We start from the raw sequence: 20,815 nt of genomic DNA on the forward strand, positions 1-20,815 counted from the left end.
TTCCAGCAAAGAAAAAAAGGCCACACTGCCTTTACATGAAGGGAGCTCTTGCATGGTTGGCAATGTCAGAAGTGAACAGTGAGTTAAGTGCCTTGCTCTGGAGGCAGACCTGAACAGCTCTAGCTGTACTTTTTGGCTTGTGGCTTTGTCTTCTGGTTGTTCTGTCCTGACGCAAAGGGCAAGAAAGAGAGCTTTCTTTCTCCTACTGCCTCCGTGCAGGCAGTTGTAACAGCTGGTCAGAGATCTGAGGCTGCTATAGGAAAAGGTAGGGCCTCCTTCTCTGGCCCTGGTAAGGAAGAACGTGTCGTGAGCTTACCCAGAAGATTGCTATTTATTTTCAAGCAGGTTGTTGGGTTTGTTCGTTTTCAAAAATCAGCTTTTGAGTAGTGAACTTAATTTGATCCTCATCATAAGTAATTCTGAAGGATACCTGTGCTCATAAGTGTGCTAACACCTCTCTTTCTCCTTCCTCCCATAGGATTTTAGATAATGGGCTGTGTGCAATGTAAGGACAAAGAGGCAACAAAACTGACTGACGAGAGGGATGGGAGTTTAACACAAAGCTCAGGCTACCGCTATGGCACAGATCCCACGCCACAGCACTATCCAAGCTTTGGTGTGACTTCAATTCCAAACTACAACAACTTCCATGCCACAGGAGGCCAAGGACTGACAGTGTTTGGTGGAGTCAATTCCTCCTCTCATACAGGGACGCTGCGTACAAGAGGAGGAACGGGTGAGTTTCAAAGTCTTGCTTTGGTGCACTTGTTAAGTATCAATCACATTGTCATGCCAGGGTCACAGCTGTCTTGGCATGCTTTGGGGAAAAGTTACCTCATTAATTACTGCAAAGATTGAACTTGGAGTGGAGCTGGTTCTTCATCACTACCTCGCAAGCTTGCAGATGGTAGTTCACTTAGGGGATGAGAAATTATGTATACATGTCCAACTGACTACTTCATCCCTCTATCAGGGAATGGAAAGTGTGGTCTAAGCCACTTCAAGCGGTTAATAAGAAATTTTTCATGTAGATATGTCTACACTCTCTTCAAAACCCCCTTGCCTATTTGAAATGATTGCATTGTGTGTGGCCACCAAACCAAGAGGACTGCTAACTCTACAAACTGAAGGAGATGGTTTGCCTACTGGCTGCATAAAAAACACAAGGATTATCAGGAGGTGATAGCAAGAGGCTTCAGTTTATTTTGCTCCTCAACACTGAAATGGCTTACATTTGGCTTAGCCACCTGGCCTTCTGAGGCTCTTTTCCCTTCTAATTTTGGTGATGGAATGTAACTCACTTATCTTCCTCTTCAGGTGTAACTCTTTTTGTGGCGCTTTATGACTATGAAGCAAGAACAGAAGATGACTTAAGTTTTCACAAAGGAGAAAAATTTCAAATTCTTAACAGCTCGTAAGTTTTAGGCTTGGAAATATGCTTTTTAATATTTTGAAACTTACAATGTTGACAATTATTTGTCTTCCTACATTATTTGTAAAATACAATGTTGGATATTCAAGATATGTAAGGATTTTATTCCGCTTATTTACTTGCCTTTGCTTTTAAAGTGTTTTATTTTAGAGAAACAAAAACTCAACCACATGCAGCTTTACTTCAAAAACAAACATTTGTTACACATTCAGAACTGAGAGTACCAGTTCTGAGCTTTACCAGAAGTAACAGAAATTCTACAAGACTTGTACTAGCACTTTCTACAAGCTGATGCAAGTGTCTGCACAGGAACAAGCTAAAAACCAATTCACAAAGGAGAAATTGCACAGACTTGCATGTCAACATAGGTTTAAAAGTCATAGTTCTTTTTTTAAAGTAGGTGATATAATCTGAGCTTGCTAGTAAGTGAAATGAAAATGCATCACTGCACAGTTGCATTTCACATGAAAGCCACATTTTCATCCTGGAAATCATCAACTTAAAATTAATTTTATTAACTGTCCAGAGGAAAAAAAAATCCCAAAGCAATTTAAAAATAACATCTGAAAATTACTGTGCTATTGACCTATATCAGACCATCTTGTAATTTTTGGCTCAGAACTTAAATTTGGAGGCTAAGTATTACATTCAATATTGCTACCATGTATAGGCAGAAATGGGTTAACCACCAGTTTTTAGAGGCTTTTTGATATTTTTCTCATTTTTATTTCTTATACTGTGTGACAGTGAGGCAAGTTCACCCCTGGTGCAGCTCCTGTTCATTTTAATAGAACAACTCCAAGGTTGGAGTTGGTTCAATGTGAATTAAACTTAAAAAAAAATAATTTTAAATCAGGTAATTCTGTGGAATATTTCATGAAGCCACGGAGCTGAAGAGCTTTGATGTAGATGAAAGCACAGAAACTTCAGTTACAACTTGTAGAGAGAGGAGCAGTTTAAAAAGCTCTCTACTTTTAAATTACCCCTTGGAAAAAAATCTTTTTTAACCTATTATCCCTTTTTTTTCATGTTGCCTGCTGCTTTCCCAATGTTATGTGAACTGTGCCTTAACTTGAAATGAGCAGATAATGCATGCATTATAAATTCTTTACACGTACCAGTTGATGAAACTAGGGGGTGCTCACAGGGACTTGTGATGCAATGACACTTGGAGTCAGTGGGACAGAGAGATTGCAGGTCGTTGCAGTGCAGGCATTTTGATGCAAGTACTTAGTGCCTGGAGGAAGGTTACTTAAGAGAAAAAAAGGAAAAAAGAAAAAAAATCAAGCATCTACTGACTTTCCTGTAGGGATTTAGATGCCCAGCTCAGCCTGCTCTGCTTATAACCACTGGACCTAACCACGCCTCTGGAGTACTGACAGCAAGGCTGGGAATCTCCAGAGGACAGCTTTTCTGTGAGAATGCTTCATCTCTTCACTTCTATCAGAAAAAAACATGAAAGCAGCCCATTTCTTTAGAGTCTGCCACTGCTGCTTGCAACCAGGAAGCACAGAAGTGCACTAAACCAGTTTTTCAGGAATTTTTATAGGGGTCGGGTTTTTCGTAAGTCTGATCAAATGAAATTTGATTTGTGCTTTGGGTGAAAAGTTCAGGTCAGCAAGACCTGAACAGAGGCATACAGAGGGTACCCCTGCACTTTAGTGTCAGGAATGGTGCATTTCTGGAGTGGTTTGGAGCAGAGGCTGACTTCAGAGCCCAGAAACACCCCACTATCACCATCTCCACTGCCACTCCTGCACACCGTGCTCTGACTAGCTCCATTGAGTAGTCTTATCCTAACCTGGGCTTGTCAGGTGGGTGTCTAAAATTAGAAGCTGTGAAAAAAAAAAAGATAGTATTCTTCCTCCTTTCTGGCAGTGTTTTGAGAGATTTTAGGTTTCCCTGCCAAAGCAGAGAGGGGTGTTCTTGTTCTGATGTAGGGCACGTCTTTTTCCCTCCCTAGATACGATGAGATACCTCCATCTAGTGGACTGTCTGTGCAGTAAGGAAAAGAAATGTGAGCTAGTGATAATGGTACAGTTCTGCCGGCTGTTTCTAACTGCTGTGAAGGAGCTGGACTGTTTATCAACCATCATATGGCATAATCTCTCAGAAATCAACTACAGCAGCATATGGTAGTAGTGTTAGCACTTCAGCTGGAAAAGCTAGGAACATAAACAGGGCCATTTGTCTGACAAGCTAACGCACATAATATGTATCAAAATGGTGACAGCTGCCAGCATCTAGAAAAGTTAGTTCTTACTCACTTCCTGAGCTGTAGAAATGGAACCATTATTTTTTGATCCATCACAACTGTTTTCTTGTTGTTTTCCATATTCTTTCAAGCTGTTAGAGAAAGTGGAGTTGAAAATGTAAAGAGCTCACCTTCACACAGCCTTTCCTACCTACTTCTAATAGCTTAGTCAGTGTAATTTCTGTGACTGCTTGCTTACTGAAGAGGCTGAATTTTCTGTCCAGGTTTGATAAGTTCTGATTATGTTTCAATTAGTGACAGAGAGAGAAACTGAGAATTAGTTTCTAAGCAGTCCAAAAATAGAAAAGAGAATGTTTGTTTCTAGCAGTAAGAGTTAGACATTAGTGAATCTAGTGCTGAGAACTAAATAATACTAAGTGCTAAATTCCTAATCATTGCATCCTGTAAAAGGCTAAGCAATAAACGTCTGTTAAAGCTGTGAGTTCTACAACAATGTGCAGTGTCTGAAGGACAGTTCTGTATCTGACTGTACACACAGTTTGTTTTAAGATATCTCCACTAGGTGACCAAGAGAAGGAACCTAAAGGATGAAGCGTTATCTTTAAGGACAGTCTAAAATTCCATGCTGATAGACGTTTTTTGATGTCTTGGAGTTTCAGAAGGATTATGCTTGTGGAAGTTTGAATGCCATGTTAGAATCAGCAGTGGATATGACAGAGTTCTATTTGGCAGTTTTCCTATAAGCTCTCTCAAGGGTCTGTATTAGAATAATTGCTATGGAGACAGTTTTCAATACTCCAGTCCAAATTCAACCATAACCAAACCTGCCATTATGCTCTATTCAGAAGGCTGCATTACTAATCACTGCTGAAATAATAATAGGTGCAAAGAAATATGTAGATTTTTGTGGTTGATATGCAAGCAGCTCTCTCCAAAGTACACCCTGACACAGAGAGGAGCTGCTAAGAGTTCTACCACCTGCCAGTTCTGTTAGCAGTCAGATCACTGACCCTACAGCTCTGTCTCTCCCTCACTTTTCCTCACCTTTCTTTCTGCAGGGAAGGAGACTGGTGGGAGGCTCGGTCCCTGACAACAGGCGAAACTGGTTACATTCCCAGTAATTATGTGGCTCCAGTCGATTCCATCCAAGCAGAGGAGTATGTTTTCTTTTCACCATAAAGACCCATTAGTGCTGTTTTAGAAGGGGATTTGAGCTTGTTTTGATGGATTGCAGTGATTTTTCAAATGCCTTACATTATTTTTATTTCAGTTCTTGACTGCACTGATAAATAATTAGGTAATTAGTAACAAAAGAAGCACAAGCTCAGTGTTTTTTCAATGTCAAAACAAAGAAAGAAAACCTTAAGGAATGCTGGTCTGTTTCCTTTATTCAAGTGTCGACTAATTTCAAGAGAAATATGCCCTCACTTTTCCTGAAACAATTTGCAAAAAATGTTTGAAGTCAATTAGTGTGCAGACTATCTCTTAAACATTTTATCGACAAATACCTTCCAAAAGGTTGAAAGCCTACTAAGCATACAGTAGGCAGCATAATGAGACATTTATATGCAAAAAATAGAGTGATGTGTGTATCCATATTATTTCCAGTGTCAAAGGTATGTTGGAGTATCTCATGAGTCTGCATATGGCAGTGGCACAAAGCATGGTTTGTGGGCATTTATATGTCATCTGAATCAGTTCTGCAGAAGGCCATAGATTCTACTGTTGTGCTACTGCAGTCTGTACCCTTGGTTACTTTTTCTGTAGCCCACTGACATTTTTCTGATAACTGAGTTATAAGGATACCAAGTATCATCATCTGGAACAGCTTTGTCTTAATTGTTTGTGAAACTCCAACCAACCAACCTACCAACCAAAAAAAAGAAAAAAAAAAAAACACACCAAAGAACAAATAAACAAAAAAAAAAAAAAAAAAAAACAACCAGAAAAACTACCAATTAATAGTGGCAGGAAGGAGGAAAAAAGTATTGAAACTGTGAAAGTCTTATAGAACCACAGTAAAATGGTTACAAGTGGTCCTTCTGCTGAGGTTTTATAGCTGCACTGTGCAAAAAATATTGAATGCTGAGCTGTCACTTTGTAAGTCAAATATGTAGTTTATAGAAATATCTATAAAAATACAGTTCTTCAGCAGCAGTGCATTTTTCTGATTTCTTCCTTGCCCATTCCTTCCCCACACCAAGTCTTACTGTTTATCCAAATCTGGCCTTTGTCATAAGACACTGAACAAGTATTCTCAGCATGTGCTCATTATTGGCTTAATGCTATTGCACAACATATGTAGCACCTACTCCACAGATCTGTCTCTTTACTGCCCGACCACAATGAAAGTGCGACCAGTGGTTGAAAGTACGACACATTACGACTACGGTGGTTGAATGCTCTTGAGTAATTATGGTATCCACAAATAATCTACCGTGTCTGAGCTCCGTGACACTAACTAGTAATCTTATGTAGCATTTCTCTTACTATTTCCAATCTTTCCATAAGGTGGTACTTTGGCAAACTTGGCCGAAAAGATGCTGAGAGGCAGCTGTTGTCATTTGGAAACCCAAGAGGTACCTTCCTGATCCGGGAAAGTGAAACTACCAAAGGTAAGCTGGCCAAAGTTTTTCTGACTATGAATGTGAAGACATATGAGGGGAAAAAAATCATGCTGAGTTTGTCAAATACTGTGTCCGGTGCTAAAAGGTAGAGAAAATGTCATGTTGCAAGTATGTATGCTAGGGAATTAGATGTCTGGAAAATTCCCAAGTTATGGAGTGAGTGCTTGAAGCAGAGAGCAACCCAAGAACATCTTATGCCAAGTTAAACCCATGGCACCTGCAGTTTAAGTCGTGCTCAGGCAGGTGCTCTGCTGCTGCACTCTGAATGTCATGCTGCCTCTCTGGCCACCTCCACAATGATGTTGGGTGGACACAGGTCCCTCAGAACAGTGCTGTGGGATTTCAGGAAGAAGGGCTCCTGGTGTCCAAATTCAGGTCCAGACAAAGCCAGGGAACAGACAGACTAGGAATAGATGATGGGATTCAGCAGAGTAGTCTGGGGAAAATTACTGCTTTCTTCAAAACAAGCAGAATGTCTGGATCTTCTTGGCCACAAGATGTAAGGCACAGTGCGTGAGGGAGGAAGGTACTGGTTATTATTTTGGGAAGATCAGAATTTGTTGTAATCATTCCCCCATTAAATTGCTGAACCTTTGGGGGGGGGGAGGAAAAGAAGAAAGAAAGAAGATGCAGCAGTATTAAATCTATAGATAAACAGCAGGAATACCTGAATATTTCTAATATAATAATACCTGATAATTTAATAATACCTTCTAACCTTCTAATACCTTCTAACTTTTAATAATACCTTCTAATTTAAATAATACCTGAGTATTTCTAATTAATACATTCAGAAAGTAACGAACTGTATGCATTCTGATGAATTCAAGTGGAAGGATGTGCTCTCCTCCTCTCCTCTAAAAATACTAGAGGTGTTCCTGTTTTCTTGGTGGGTGTTATCATTGTTTTTACATTTCGTTTGTGAGGCCTGTCAACATCTTCAAAATTTCCAATGTATGGAAAGATCTCTCTAACTCATACAACCATTGAGGAGAAAACATGGAACTAACTGAAAAAAAACTTGGCCATTTCTCAATTAACCAGCAGCTGTGGAAAGCATAAGTCACTAGAATTAAGTTCTGAAGTCTAACAATGGCTCATGTAATTAAAACACTGAGTTGTCAGTGCTTTGATCTGAGCACAGTTCATCAGCTAGTGTTAGCATGCAAGGCAGTTGGAGTCACAGCTGGAAAAGGACTTGAGGAAGCACCACTTCCCCCTCTTCTCTGTCTGACCTAGCTTCAGGTGCTGCATTCTGTCACCTAAAGGTGTCAGTTTTAACATTTTGCCTCCTGCAGTCACTGAACTCCTTCATAATACCTAATGCTGAGGACTGTTATGATACAAAACAGGCTGTTGTTTCAGGCGGCTGATGTCCCATCCTGCCACTCCACAGCTTCACCATTCCTTATGCAACAGGGAGGCACTAGAACCAAGACATGATCTAACTTGCTCTTTTTCTGCAAATAGCCTCCACCTGTCTGTTTTCAACAGCAGTTGTTGTTGTGTATGTGAGGAGCAGGGCTTCATTCCACTCTGTGCTGAGTTGAAGACTTCTCTAATACAGGCATGGATCCTAAAAACACACACAGTATTGCTTCTCTAAACCATGTTATCAGTTTGGTCTGTTTTGACTTTATTTACACAGTGATAGGGGATACGTTTTGCGAAACTGCTTACGTATCTAAGTCAGGATTTTTCCTAGAGCTTTTAGTGAGGCACAAAAGCACTGAGGAAATGGAGTAATCCATCCATCATGGCTGGGCTTATAGCAGAATATCAGTTTATACCTGAATTTCTCTGCATTAAGGCTTAAGGCTTTCTACATCTTCAGCTACTGGAAGAAACACAGCATGGATATTTATTGTCACGCCTGTTTCCCTTCTCATCTTTGTGGAGCATATGTTCTTAAAAGAGAAAAAAGAAAGCTTGTTAACGGGAGAAAAAAAATCAGCTGGGAGGAGTGCATGGCACATTCTCCAGTAAGTCTTCTCGAAGTGCCATGCCCCAGCTAGTCATCATGGGCTTCAGCCAGGAATTGTTTGGTGACCTAGACTTGCCCCTTCTGCTTTAAATTATAACAAAATAAAATTAATCAGAATCATGTTAAAAGTATCATCGTGGTTGACTTCAGCATAAATTTAACCTCCCTTCATCATGATCGCCTTCTCTCCTTACTTCCAAAATAAATCAGAGTTGACTTTCTGTCTCCCTCAGTGCCTCACTACCCAGATAATTCATCAGCTCTTGTCCATATAATCCTTCACCTGGTTTCAATCTCTACCCTTGAATACTGTCTGGCTTTAGGTTCATTTTTTTTAAAAGTTAATTAGTGTGATATATTGTAACATATTTCTAGCCATATTTTTACTATGCATATCATTTATACTTTAATCTATCAGCTGACAATAATAGTCTAAATAATCAATAGTCTAAATAAGTGAATAATAAACTCCACCTTGGTTCTTGTTTTTGTCCAAATTTGAATTAAATCACCAGTCATGCAATTTGATCTGAGGTCAGCGGAGGTCCGCAAAGGGCCACCCACGCAGATCTAGTTGCAGACCTGGAGCCAGAGATTGTTTACTTTTTCCTAAAGAATCTAAAAGAGCAACCAGATAGACAGAGAGTGTGACTAAGAAAATACAGCTGCTGCTGTATTTGTGGATGAAAACTCACAAATGCAGAAGTGGAGAACACTGCCTGTAAGATTTTGACAGTAGGCTGACAGTGCATAAGTAACAGTGTTGGTGCAAAGCATGCACAAAATTAGCTTGCAAATCTCCCAAAAGCTTTGAACTCCTAGCTTGGAGTAATGTACTTACTCAGTGGGAGAATCTCTTCAGAAAAATAACCTAAACAGAAGGTATTTTTCTACACTTAGAAATAAGATTCCTGCCACTTCTCTTAGGGTTTCCCATTCACATAGAACAGAATCATCTCTGTAAGTGCTGTCTCTTTCCTCCTGTTTAGAGGATAAACAGCAGAGAATTTGAGACGTCTTTGGAGTCAGAGTGGAGTTTTGTTCCCTACTGCAGCTGCATTCACTGGTGAGCCATTTACCAGTGTGACTTCTTGCAGTTTAATGTGGTGAGAATAATTTTAGAATCCCATAAAACTTCCTCTTGGGGAGACATCCAAGGAAGATATTTTTTATCAGGAATCTCAACCATGTAATTACGGGAACTTTTAAAAACTATTTCTCTGGAGGTGATTCTAGAGGATGTGAATCTGTCATATGCATTGAGAAGTACTGTGATTTGGATAAGCAGCAGTCAGTGCCATCGGACCTGTAGGAAATCATTCTATCTTTCAGGGTATCCAGAATTGTCTGCTGGTGATTTTCCTTCCCTGCCCTCAGCTGCAATGATGACCTGTGCAAGCAGCCCAAGCTTCAGAAGGACTTTCCTAAGACCTCTGCAGCTGCCATCTACCTCTATATTTTAATTCTGATCCCTGATTTACCTTTGAGTAAACACAGTATCCATCTGAGCGCTGAGTAGGAGACGTTGCTTCTTCACTATATTTGAAATGGCATTGTTTTTGCCTAATACAGAAAACTGCATTAGGCTGTAAAGTGTGGCTTTGTCTTTGGAACTGTTGAGAAACAACATGTGGATGTCACTGTTACCTAGAATAGGACAGTCCATGGACCAAAGTCTATTAAAACACTGGAACATGCAGATATCCATGCTGCTGGCCCAGCTCCCCTTACAGTAAGTGGGAGCTGGGGTTCAGTTCAGTTGCCTGTAACTGCAGGCACTTCTTGTTCAAACCTGCCTCAATATCTACAGAGCTGTAGCAGTCATGGAAACTGGGCTGGGATTCAGCTGCCTGAATAGCACCTTTGCTGGGAGTATGTAAATCAAGCCCATAGCACACCTGCAAACAGCTCCTGCTACGCCTAAAAGCAAATCCAGCCCCTAAACTGAGGTTCCTTTCCCTGGCTATGAGCACTTAGAGCCTTTTGAAATGCCTGCAGGGTGTCTGTGTGGAATGGACAAATGTGGATAAACTGCTACCAAGTGCGATGTTCTGGGGCATTTCACATGGCACTTCCCCTGTCTTTGGGCATCTGAATCCCACCAGTAAGCACTAAAGCTCCAGCATGGATTTGGGAAGTGAAATGTGCAATTCTTGAAGATCTTTTAGTGCACAGTGTTAGTGTAGTGCAACCTTCTTAAGACTGTGATGTGCAAAGTATTGTTATTCAGTGTTTGAGATCCACCTGGGTAACAACACTTCCTGTATATAAAGTCACTGTCAGTGCTTCCTATGAAAATCTTGACATTTACCACCTACTGGCATTTACCTAAAGGACGGTATTTGCAGTGTAACCTGGCACTTAAATGGGAAAAGTCAATATAACAACCTAAATGTTAAAATATGAGTTTTCATTTGCATGGAAGGCCTGACTTCTTTCTAGAAGAGCACAAAAGGGACACTGTGTGAAGGCTGGAATTTCTTTTTCAGTTCTTTTTCAGTTCTTTTTCAGAGTACAAGAGGCATTTTTGATCCTTTTATGAAAGATGATCAGCAATCCAAAATTTGTGTCTAAAAGCTACTTATTTTTTTCTCCTTTCCTTGCAACAGGTGCCTATTCCCTGTCTATTCGTGACTGGGATGATATGAAAGGAGATCATGTCAAACATTATAAGATTCGTAAACTTGACAATGGTGGATATTATATCACAACTCGGGCACAATTTGAAACTCTTCAACAGCTGGTTCAGCATTATTCAGGTAACTTTCCAGATAACACATACCACTCTTGATTACTTTAAAACAAGTGTTTCCTGCTGAGCTGAGGGATGTGTGAGATGCCCTGTAGAGTCGTTTGAGCTATGTCTTCTGCTTGTTGTAATGCATCTTCCATTATCCCTTTCCCATTACAGTTATAAGTGGTTTTGAGCACTGTTCACAGCCTACTGAAAAGTGGCTGAACTTTTAAAAGCTAGCACTCTGCTGAGGTAAAGGTTTTGTCCGTTCTCCTTTTTCTGAGCAAACAGAATTACTGAATTTGACTTGCATATCTCAAAGCATGAATTCCCTGTGGACAGGCAAGAGCTATACGGACCTTTTTGCAACGCAGCACTCATAATAAATAAATGGAAAATTGCATTGTGGAATTCAGTCACTTAATGTAATGACTGAAAGTTTTGTGTGTACTACCTGACTGAAATTTTCCCATTGAATTTCTGTTCAATGTGCCGAGTGTTACCATTTAAATCTTAATTGGTCTACTTTTAAAAATAAATATGGCAAGTTGGGTGTCTCTTTATTCATACTCTTTGTGTCCACCCACCAGTCTCTTTCTTTTTTCTTTTTTTTTTTTTCCAGTTCCTTTGACTAAAATGTCATATAAACTATTCAATCCAAATATGCATCCTGCTGTCATTGGGAATTGGTATACAATAGCTACAACTTAAAAATCCCCAAACTTCTTTATAAGCCCACTGATTCTTACATAGAAGGTTGTCATGTTTCTCAGCTTGGTCATTTTTGAAGCAGAAGTTTTTATTTAAAATTATTATTTTTATATTTCCTTACTTTAGCTTTTCATAATAATAAAAGGTGACCCCCAATGCTCACTGCTCAAAAGCTTCTCATAAATTTTACTTGGGAAATCAACTTCTTTGTGGGATGTTTTTTTTTCTGTATTCTTTGTATTCTGTCTGCTGTATTCTTATGCTATTCATGCTAGACATCTGGCTGTCTTCTCCACCCAGTTTCTGATGGGTGTATGCTGCCTGGGAGAATTTCTAGTTGTTTCTGGTGACTTTACATTAAACTAAGCTTAATAATATATAGAAATACAAATTAAAACTGACACTTTTCAACCACCCCATACAAACTCTAGTGTATGTCAACTTTTAGTTGTCTGTGTTCAAATTATTTGGATCGTGTATTTCCCACACACAGATGCACAGGCTGCAGAGATCTGGAAGCGGTTATTTCTGTGCAGCACAGATACATGATCAGTGTGATCCATGCAGGGTAGCTCACAGGGGTGTAGTACAGATACACCTCCCACAGGTTTCACTTGCTGCCCCCATGTAACCCATGCGCAGCCCCAGCTCACTTGAAACATAAACGCTGCCTCTAACTGCCTGCTCAGCACTCTGGGTTCAGCAAGGTAGACTTGTGAGTGCCTAGATTTACTTTGAGGGAGCATTCAACATTGCCCAAGTGGCTCTGTAAAGCTAATCCTGGTTCCTGAAGAGCCACTGCTGAGGCTATACATCAGTGCCTCCACAGTAGGACTGGTATACTCTGCGCTCTCCCCTTCAGCCTTCATCCTATCACCACTGGATGACCCCTGCCATCTAGCCAGACTATCCAGATGGACAGTGTGCAGCCTGGCCTTGTGCAGGCTGTTCTTTGTCAGGAGCTGGAAGTACCAATTGTAGCTTTGCACAGACACAGCCCAACTATCTCCACATTGCACTCCCATTACGTTGCCAAGTAGCCTCATTATCCAGACTTAATCCCAGCCTCTTCTTACCTGGATGGTATAATTATCTGCAGTGTCTGGGCTTTCAATTATCAGATTTCCAGGCCAAAAAATATTGAGACCACCAGGGTGTCCTGACATCAGGCTGAAGTCTAGTAACAGCACACTTGTACTTGGAGCATTCCCTAACTGTAAGCCTTTCAAAAATAAGTATTATTCTTGTGCATGTAGTTCAGGCTTACAGGTTGGCCAACATGCCAACTTTGTTGTTGGTTTGGGATTTTTTTTCAATTAAAGAAAAAGGAGGTCTTGAAAACCTCTAATTCCTTTCTGCATCTACCCAAACTCATAAGAAGGCCTTCTAGATAGATACTGTCTGTATTTTTGAGTCACCTCTACCTTAATATTCTATTGGAATTGTCTTGGAATAAGACATTCCAGTTGATCAGTTCATCTGCCCTGTTACGTGGTCATTGCCATCTGGATACAGATCAGGGTGTCTGTAGGAACTTACGCACTATCCCACAACATCCAAGCTGAGGTAGAGCTTGGTGTTTTGGTGATTGCCCAACCTACAGTGCTGAAACAAGCTTTTCACCTGCCCAGAAAGAAATACTGTACAGGAGAATAAAGATTGGATTTGTGTGTGAAATACTATATCAGTAACCCCTACTGTCCTGCTCTGCTGCACATGTTTTAATATACATGCTGCTCTGCCAGCTTTGTATCATAGTCTATTTTGTGCCACATAGTATACTACACAACAATATGGCCTTACATATGTATATACATACATATATATACACAAACATATATATATAAATGTTTTTTCTCTGGCTAAAATGTTTTTTTACTTTTGTCGTAGTTCAGTCTTCCATGAAGCTTTGCAAGAAATAAGTATAATGAATCTGCTCCAAACAATGCAGGACTGGCCACATACACAAATAAAAGTCTGCTTGACAAAGAATGAGAGGAAAAGAGTTCCGGAGGATACCTAGAAAAATATCTTCTCACAGAACAGGATGTAGGAAATACTTTTTCAGAAGATACACTTAAAAATACTGCAAAAAATATGGCAAATTTTCATTGATATGATTCTCAGAAAAAAAATGAATCTTTTCTGTATTTCTTTTCCTCAGTTCAGGAACAAGCCAGTTTGTGAATTACTGATTTTTTAAAAAATGATACTGTTCTATACTATACTAGTTACTTTACAAAGCTATCTTAAATCAGCACTGTGGGAAAAGGGAAATCCTGAATCCGCAAGAGAAACCATTGATGGTCACCTTCAAAGGCAGGCTGTGGAAGCAGAAACTAAAATATTTCCTGTTCTGTCTCAAATGAATATGTTTCAGTGTTCAATTTCTAATCTTCCAGGATGCTTTGTGGTATGCAACTAACAGCTGTTGTGAGTAGCATTGTTTTTATGCTTACTGTTTTTGTTTCATGTCACACTTTTTTTTCTTTCCTCTTCTTTGCTGTTGGCTTCACTTCTGGCTCCATCAGAGAGAGCTGCAGGTCTTTGCTGCCGCTTAGTAGTCCCCTGTCATAAAGGAATGCCAAGGCTTACTGATCTGTCTGTCAAAACCAAAGATGTCTGGGAAATTCCACGAGAATCCCTACAGTTGATCAAGAGACTGGGAAATGGGCAGTTTGGGGAAGTATGGATGGGTATGGAGCAAAATAATTATTCTAAAATAGCTCTTTGTGTGGGGATTGCAAGATGGAAGGTGAAGTGTAGGACATACAAAGCTCAAATTGTTAGGAGAGATGCCTTTGGTATAGTGTCTCTAGCTCTGAAATTCTTCAATCTTGAACTCTCACTTTAATTGATGGCAAAAGAAAACTGAAATTTTGTGTTTCTTTGGAAGGCTTCAATTTTGACAAATTACCAGCCTCTTACTAATAGATCATGGTCCACATAGCAATCTACTAATTATATCAATGAGCCTTTTTCTGCAAGCTAACAAGAAATTTTTTGCCTTCAGTATCCAAAAATCAGTGTTTGCAAATGAACTTTAACGCGGCACTGAAAGTCACCTTCCATCTTTCTCAATGCATGCATAATTTTGGATTATAAGTGTGTTTTTTTTTATTAATTTCCTCTCCTATAGAGAAAGCTGATGGTTTGTGTTTTAACTTAACTGTGATTGCTACGAATAATACCCCACAAACTGTTGGATTGGCTAAAGATGCATGGGAAGTTGCACGTGATTCATTATTTCTGGAACAGAAGCTTGGTCAGGGCTGTTTCGCTGAAGTGTGGCGTGGTAAGGCAGAGAATATATTTTGCTTTGGATGGATCTTTTAAGGCCCTCTTGGCTGAAATAAACATTTCAAGTAGAAATCTTAAAGCTGAAAGATCAGAATAGCATGAAATATTGGTTTATGTCACTCAAACAGATCTAAATGCAGTAATCTTTGTGGAAATTCCTTTCATTTACACACACACTGATATAAGACTTCAGGGCTTTAAATTTCGTTACTTGCACTGATTTTATTTTACTGGCTCTACAGGTGTCAGGTTTTAAAACAGAAGTGATGGTAAACTTGTGAAGCAGAATGGCTAACCAGAAATTAATCTCACACGTTGATGTTTTTCTTTCCTCGTATGTTCTAGCATTGATGGGGTCAAACCCTGCAAATGCTTTCATCCCCTCTTCCAATTTTAAAGCAAAGTATCAGCGAGCTAATACTTTCAAGCTAGCTTTCCCATGCATCCACTTCATTAATTGTTTTGAAATTTGTGTCTGCATCACAGAAGCCTGTAACTCGATATAGAGACCAGGGACAATAGTGTCAAGACTTGCCCAGCCCAGCTGAACCCACACTTTGAAGTCCAGAAATACTGACATTTTCCAAATCCACTGACATTGTTTTCTGCCCATTTGCCAGCTTTACTTAATACTCCCCTCTCCGTGGGCCGCATTCTTTTAGTGACTACAAAACAATAGTAATTAAAAAAATATATAAATCTTATTATAGCCATAGCATTGAAACACAATATAGTGGCCGTTTAATGAGAGGTGGGCTCAATTTTTGTGCCAAATTGCACTCTGTGTAGCATCTTAGAATATTTCATTCAAATGAAGAATCACCATATGTTGCTTCTTTACTTCACAGTCACACTAGTGGAGGAGTGTGGTCATTCTTTTTGTTGCAGTGACACAAAGAATCTTTTTGTTGCAGTGACACAAAGAATGTAAAACCAAAATAACCAGTGGACACTCCTAGGCTCTTGCAGCTGTTTTCCGTTTCAAGACTACAGCAAGGAGCGTGGCAGCAAGTCTCTGAAATTTATAGAATGCAGTTGACCTATTGAAAAAAAAAACCAAAAAGAAAAAAAAAACCACAGCCAACTACATTTTATATTAGCATTCCCAGATAACTGCAATTTCACTTTCTTGTTTTCCATCTTGAATACCTGTTAGACTTTCAAGTTGATGTTAATACTTAGTGGTCACCTTTTATGTGCCATAGATCTTAAACTGTTAAAATAAGCTAAAGCAGCAAATGCAATTTAGAAAAAAATCAACGATGAGAAATAAAGTGCCAAGTACCAATACCAAATATCTGTCAGAAATGGGAAAAATGTTATGACAGTTGTGACATTATTTTTCTTAATGTATAGTAAAAATATGTTAACAGCCATGAAGTATTACTGAATTGGAACATATTAACACCGTAAAAATGGATTAAAAAATGCATTAAGTAGTAGCTAACCACCTGCAGGAGGAGTTCAGAGGAAGGTCTCTGCTAATGAAAGTTAGCTAATTTTTAATGAAAATATCAAAGCAAAACAAGAAAATGTAACAATTCAAACTGAAATCTGGATGGGAGAATAAGTTAACCCCTTTAATTTTCTTTTTTTAACAACTGAATACGTTTGGAAAAATATTTAAAATACAACTACTGAAAGCATTTTGTGGTAATAGAATGAAGCTCAGGGTTTTTTTTTTATCAAGACAAAATAAACAAATACACAGTTTATCTCGTGAACACACCAGGTAAAATCCTAGTTTTTAATGTCAGTAATAAAAACCCTTGTTTCCATGAGGCTCGGTTTCCACCACAGTTTGTATAACTGGTGGCACTTCTGCAAGTGACAGAGACTGCTCTGCAGGTCTGTGTCTCAGTGTTTCCCTACAGGACATGCTTCATCTCACTCACTGGAAAAGATTTTGGCAGCTCTGCTTGAAATCAGAAGGTAAAGCTGCATCCTTCCTAGCTTGCGCATTAGCGCTACTGAAGCAACCCCTTGCTTCAGCTGTGCTTTGAAGGACTGGGTGAAACCAGGAGCTCAGGAGCCTGCCTGAGGTGCTCAGGGCTTTACTCTGGCATTAGTAGTGGTCACAGCGCTTGGCAGTGGGCTGGCAGAAGTAAAAAACCAAACTTGCACTGCACTCTTTTTTTGGCTAATACACATCTCAAGCCCTCCTCAAGCAACACAGTGTGTTGCTGCATGAGTGGTCAAGAAAATGAAAAGCAGCATTCAGAGCAGCTCCCCCACCTCTTCTCCCCTGCCTTGACTAGGTGAGACAGCAGCTGAGAGCTAACTGCACAGAAAGCAGCCTAGCTCGCTTATGCCCTGGCAGGCTGCAAAAGCTCAATCGAGGTGTTTTGTATTAGTCTGTTCCTGTACAGAGGCTGAGCCAGTAACTGTTGGTGTGCTTTTAACAAACACACATTAACTATATTTTAGCCCAAATATTCAAAGTACTGTGTACATCTTCTGCTATTTTCATGCTCATGTGCAGAGGAGTAGATTTTACCCAGTGCTATTAATATCTGAAGTCACATAGTGTTGTTCTCCTGCCTCGTGAAACAGCAGCTCCCCATCACCAGATCACATTCTATATGGAGTCTTTGAGATCCAGACTGAAAGATGCATTGTCATAGTGCTGTGTAGAGAACTGATGAGGAAAGTCTGGCCTGCTTGTAGCTGCATTAAAAAAGAAATATTTTTAATGATATTTTTAAATTAGCATTTACCATTTTTAAGAAGCATTTACCATTGCTTCTATTCCATTTGGCTCCTGTTACTATAGGACTGTGTTAGTGAATTTATCAGCAAAGAGAGCCAAGAATTTTTCTGAACAGGCATAGTTCTGTGCATGTCTGTCAGCTCCAAAAGACTGCATGAAAACACATAGCTGACACACCTGGACTTCTGCCAGCTGACAGAGCAAGCTGCTGGGGATCCTGCACCTCTGGGGCTGGTGGCTGCAGCCCTCGCGGCAGGTTCCTGGTAGCTCAGATCCTGGTCAGCCTTGCCTCTGAAGCAAGCTTCTGGGAAGCATGGCCCAGAAACTACCAGATCTATTTTTCTTTGCCATCTGTTCTGCCCTCCAAGGAGATCCCGGCTCTATTCAGGGCCTTGTGCAGGCTTCTGGGGTCCAGAGCCAGGTGCTTGCCCTTCCACGCCCCCACACCATGGCATTGCACCCCAGCACTTCTGGCCTATACATCTTTTTGGCTCTCCCTGTCCCAGGGCTGGTGCGAGGCTCAAGGAGCACCCCGCCCCTCAGGAGCAGCTCTGGCGTGTCTGCAACCCTGCTGCCTGCTGTGAGATGCTGCAGAGGATCTGGGAGGTGGGGTGAAGGGAGCAGGAGCTTCTGCGTTTTCAGTCAGCAGCTGCTGGGCTTCCAGGAGTTAGGTGGAGAAGAACAAAGACTCATTTTGGTTTGGAAACAGGCCCGTGTTTCTGAAATGAAATCGATTCAGAATTTGTTGCTTGGGAATTTTTCTTATATATTTTTTTTTCCTGTAATTCAGAAAAAAAAAAAAATATGTTAAAATGTCTTGCAAATGGAAAGTTCTGTCTTTGGCCAGTTCTGTTATCCAAATCTGTGAGTGGAACCATGTTGTTGTCTGGAGTCATTACTTGGTAGGAGGGAAATGCATGGAGATAGATTTCAGCAATCCCGAGTTTCTTACTCAGAGGAGGTTTCAGTGGATACCACTGAAAGCATTGTCTGAGTAAGGCATAAGAGATCATGCTCCAGTGCCAATGGGAGTATTATTTTTTTTTTTTTTTTTTGTATAACCAAAAAAGACTTGAGGGAGGCATGGGAGGAAAACAAATGGAAAGGCAAAATATGAAACCACCCTTGCAAAAGTAATATTGTGTCCTTGCCAGCTTACTCCTCCATTACATTAGGTATCGGTCAGAAAAATGAATAGAAGCTGTTCAATCTTACTATGTGTCTGTGCTTTTAGGTACGTGGAATGGAAATACTAAAGTGGCTATCAAGACTCTGAAGCCTGGCACTATGTCTCCAGAATCATTCTTGGAGGAAGCCCAAATCATGAAGAAGCTAAAACATGACAAACTGGTCCAGCTTTATGCTGTGGTGTCTGAAGAACCCATCTATATTGTCACAGAGTACATGAGCAAAGGTGAAGCTGGAGCTGCTGCCATTGATTGCAATACATTTTTTTTTATGAAGCTCAGAGGGAGGTGCAGTGCGATGCCTGAACAGTGTGTGAGGAAGGAAAGGGTGAACACGAAGCTAAATTCACTTCTGGCTTCAGGAGAGCTGTCATTCAACTGCATAGCAAGAAACACTTTAAGAAAATTTGTGCTAGATTCTTTTCACTTTCCTGTTCTCCTTCCACTTCTCCTTCCCCTTCCCTTCCACCTCCTCTCTTTTCTTTTTCTTTAAGCTACTTAACTGGTAACAATGTAGTAAAATGAGAAAAAGAAAACGTTTAGCTCCATCAGATCTCCAGCAGGGGTGCTGAGAGCAGAGCAAAAAATCTGCTTGTTTTGGAAAAGCAAAGAAACCAAATAGGAAACCTAAGTTCTCACAGGGAAATTTCATTGTACATTGGAGAATACACTGAAATTTTCAGTACATTTTTTCAGTCTATTTGGAGTTGATTTTTATTTTCCTGGCAGGTGCCTGCCCACCTCCCTCCTCAGGGGCATCCAAGCACTGACTAACTCACATTTTAATCATATGTCTCAATGACAAGCATGTGCTTTTTCCTTTTAGAAAAACAACTTTGCAAAGTCTTCTGAAATACATGGTTTATTTTGGCTTAGTTTACTAGTTTTTACTGTGCCATTTTATGTTTGGTTCTGAGCTTGAAGCTCAGGATTTATCAGGGGAAAAGGCCTAATCATCTTTCCTTTCCCCTTATTTGTTAAACCAGTTCACTGAGCTTGTTTAAAGGAGACTGCCACACTTCTCTGTTTAAGTAAAAGATTGTGAAGCTGCAGATTTTTAAAAGCTACAGGGAGCCTCCTTCCTTTCCTTCTCACGTGGAAGTTAATGTGCATATTGCTTTTGCTAAAATCACTTCCATTTGACCTGTTTGGTCTTCTCTAGTTTTGCATAGTGGTCTTCTAAAATTCATAGTTCGTGCCACAGCTAGTTGTTTGTTGCCTAGAGAAGGATGGCTACAAATAGTGTGGTTACTAATTTTCTAAGGAAAATTAGTCTCTTAATGCTAGCACATTTAGACTTACCAGGCTTCAAGCTGACCTTTCTTTTGGAGAAGGTTGAGCCAGGATCTGACTTTTTCCATAGCTTGTGAGGCTGGAACCAGGCTGACACTTTTTAGTGAGCTGAGGCCTTTAGAGAGCAGCAAGTATGCAGTTTCAAAGAGCACTGGAAATGTGAGGAAAAATCAGCTTTCTTAGTAACAATCAGGAAAATTAAAAACAACTTTCTTTTCCCTACAGTTTTCTTTAGATAGTGACATAGACTTCTGCAAGCCAATCTTACAGCCGGCTGAAACAAGTACAGTAGGAGAATTTTAAAATACCAGTTTTTTTGTTTGCTTGTTTTGTGTTCTTTTGTTGTTGTTTTTTTTTTCTGAAACTGTCCACTTGAACTCAAAGCACCGTTGTATTTAATATTGCACATATCGTTGCACCTCCAACCTGATGAATAGCCATTGTTTCCCTAACATTTCTGTATTGTGTCATCTCTGCATTTACAGGGAGCTTGCTAGATTTCTTAAAAGATGGAGAAGGAAGAGCTCTGAAGCTACCAAACTTAGTGGACATGGCAGCTCAGGTCTGTGTTCAGAGTGTTGAGCACTTACGTGTGCATGTTTCAAAGCTCACAGATGTTTGA

The 20,815-nt window shown here is 40.0% G+C and overlaps 1 protein-coding gene across 3 annotated transcripts in view; it reads left to right on the forward strand.

The window, feature by feature from the left end:
• Positions 1 to 489: 489 nt before the first annotated feature.
• FYN (FYN proto-oncogene, Src family tyrosine kinase) overlaps positions 490 to 20,815 on the forward strand; it is a gene marked incomplete at both ends in the record, with an annotated part of 37,702 nt that continues 17,376 nt past the window's right edge. Inside the window, 8 exons of one of the 3 annotated variants that reach the window (XM_079550774.1) lie at positions 490 to 736; positions 1,318 to 1,414; positions 4,706 to 4,804; positions 6,159 to 6,262; positions 10,868 to 11,017; positions 14,235 to 14,399; positions 18,948 to 19,127; positions 20,679 to 20,755. In XM_079550774.1, coding sequence (XP_079406900.1) covers positions 490 to 736; positions 1,318 to 1,414; positions 4,706 to 4,804; positions 6,159 to 6,262; positions 10,868 to 11,017; positions 14,235 to 14,399; positions 18,948 to 19,127; positions 20,679 to 20,755 — 1,119 coding nt within the window. Of the gene's footprint in view, positions 737 to 1,317; positions 1,415 to 4,705; positions 4,805 to 6,158; positions 6,263 to 10,867; positions 11,018 to 14,234; positions 14,400 to 14,842; positions 14,999 to 18,947; positions 19,128 to 20,678; positions 20,756 to 20,815 lie in introns of all 3 variants that reach the window. The other 2 variants (XM_079550775.1, XM_079550776.1) reach the window with 2 other exon arrangements.

The sequence above is a fragment of the Tetrao urogallus genome (assembly GCF_951394365.1).
Source record: "Tetrao urogallus genome assembly, chromosome: 2".
In the NCBI taxonomy this organism is placed as follows: Eukaryota; Metazoa; Chordata; class Aves; order Galliformes; family Phasianidae; genus Tetrao; species Tetrao urogallus.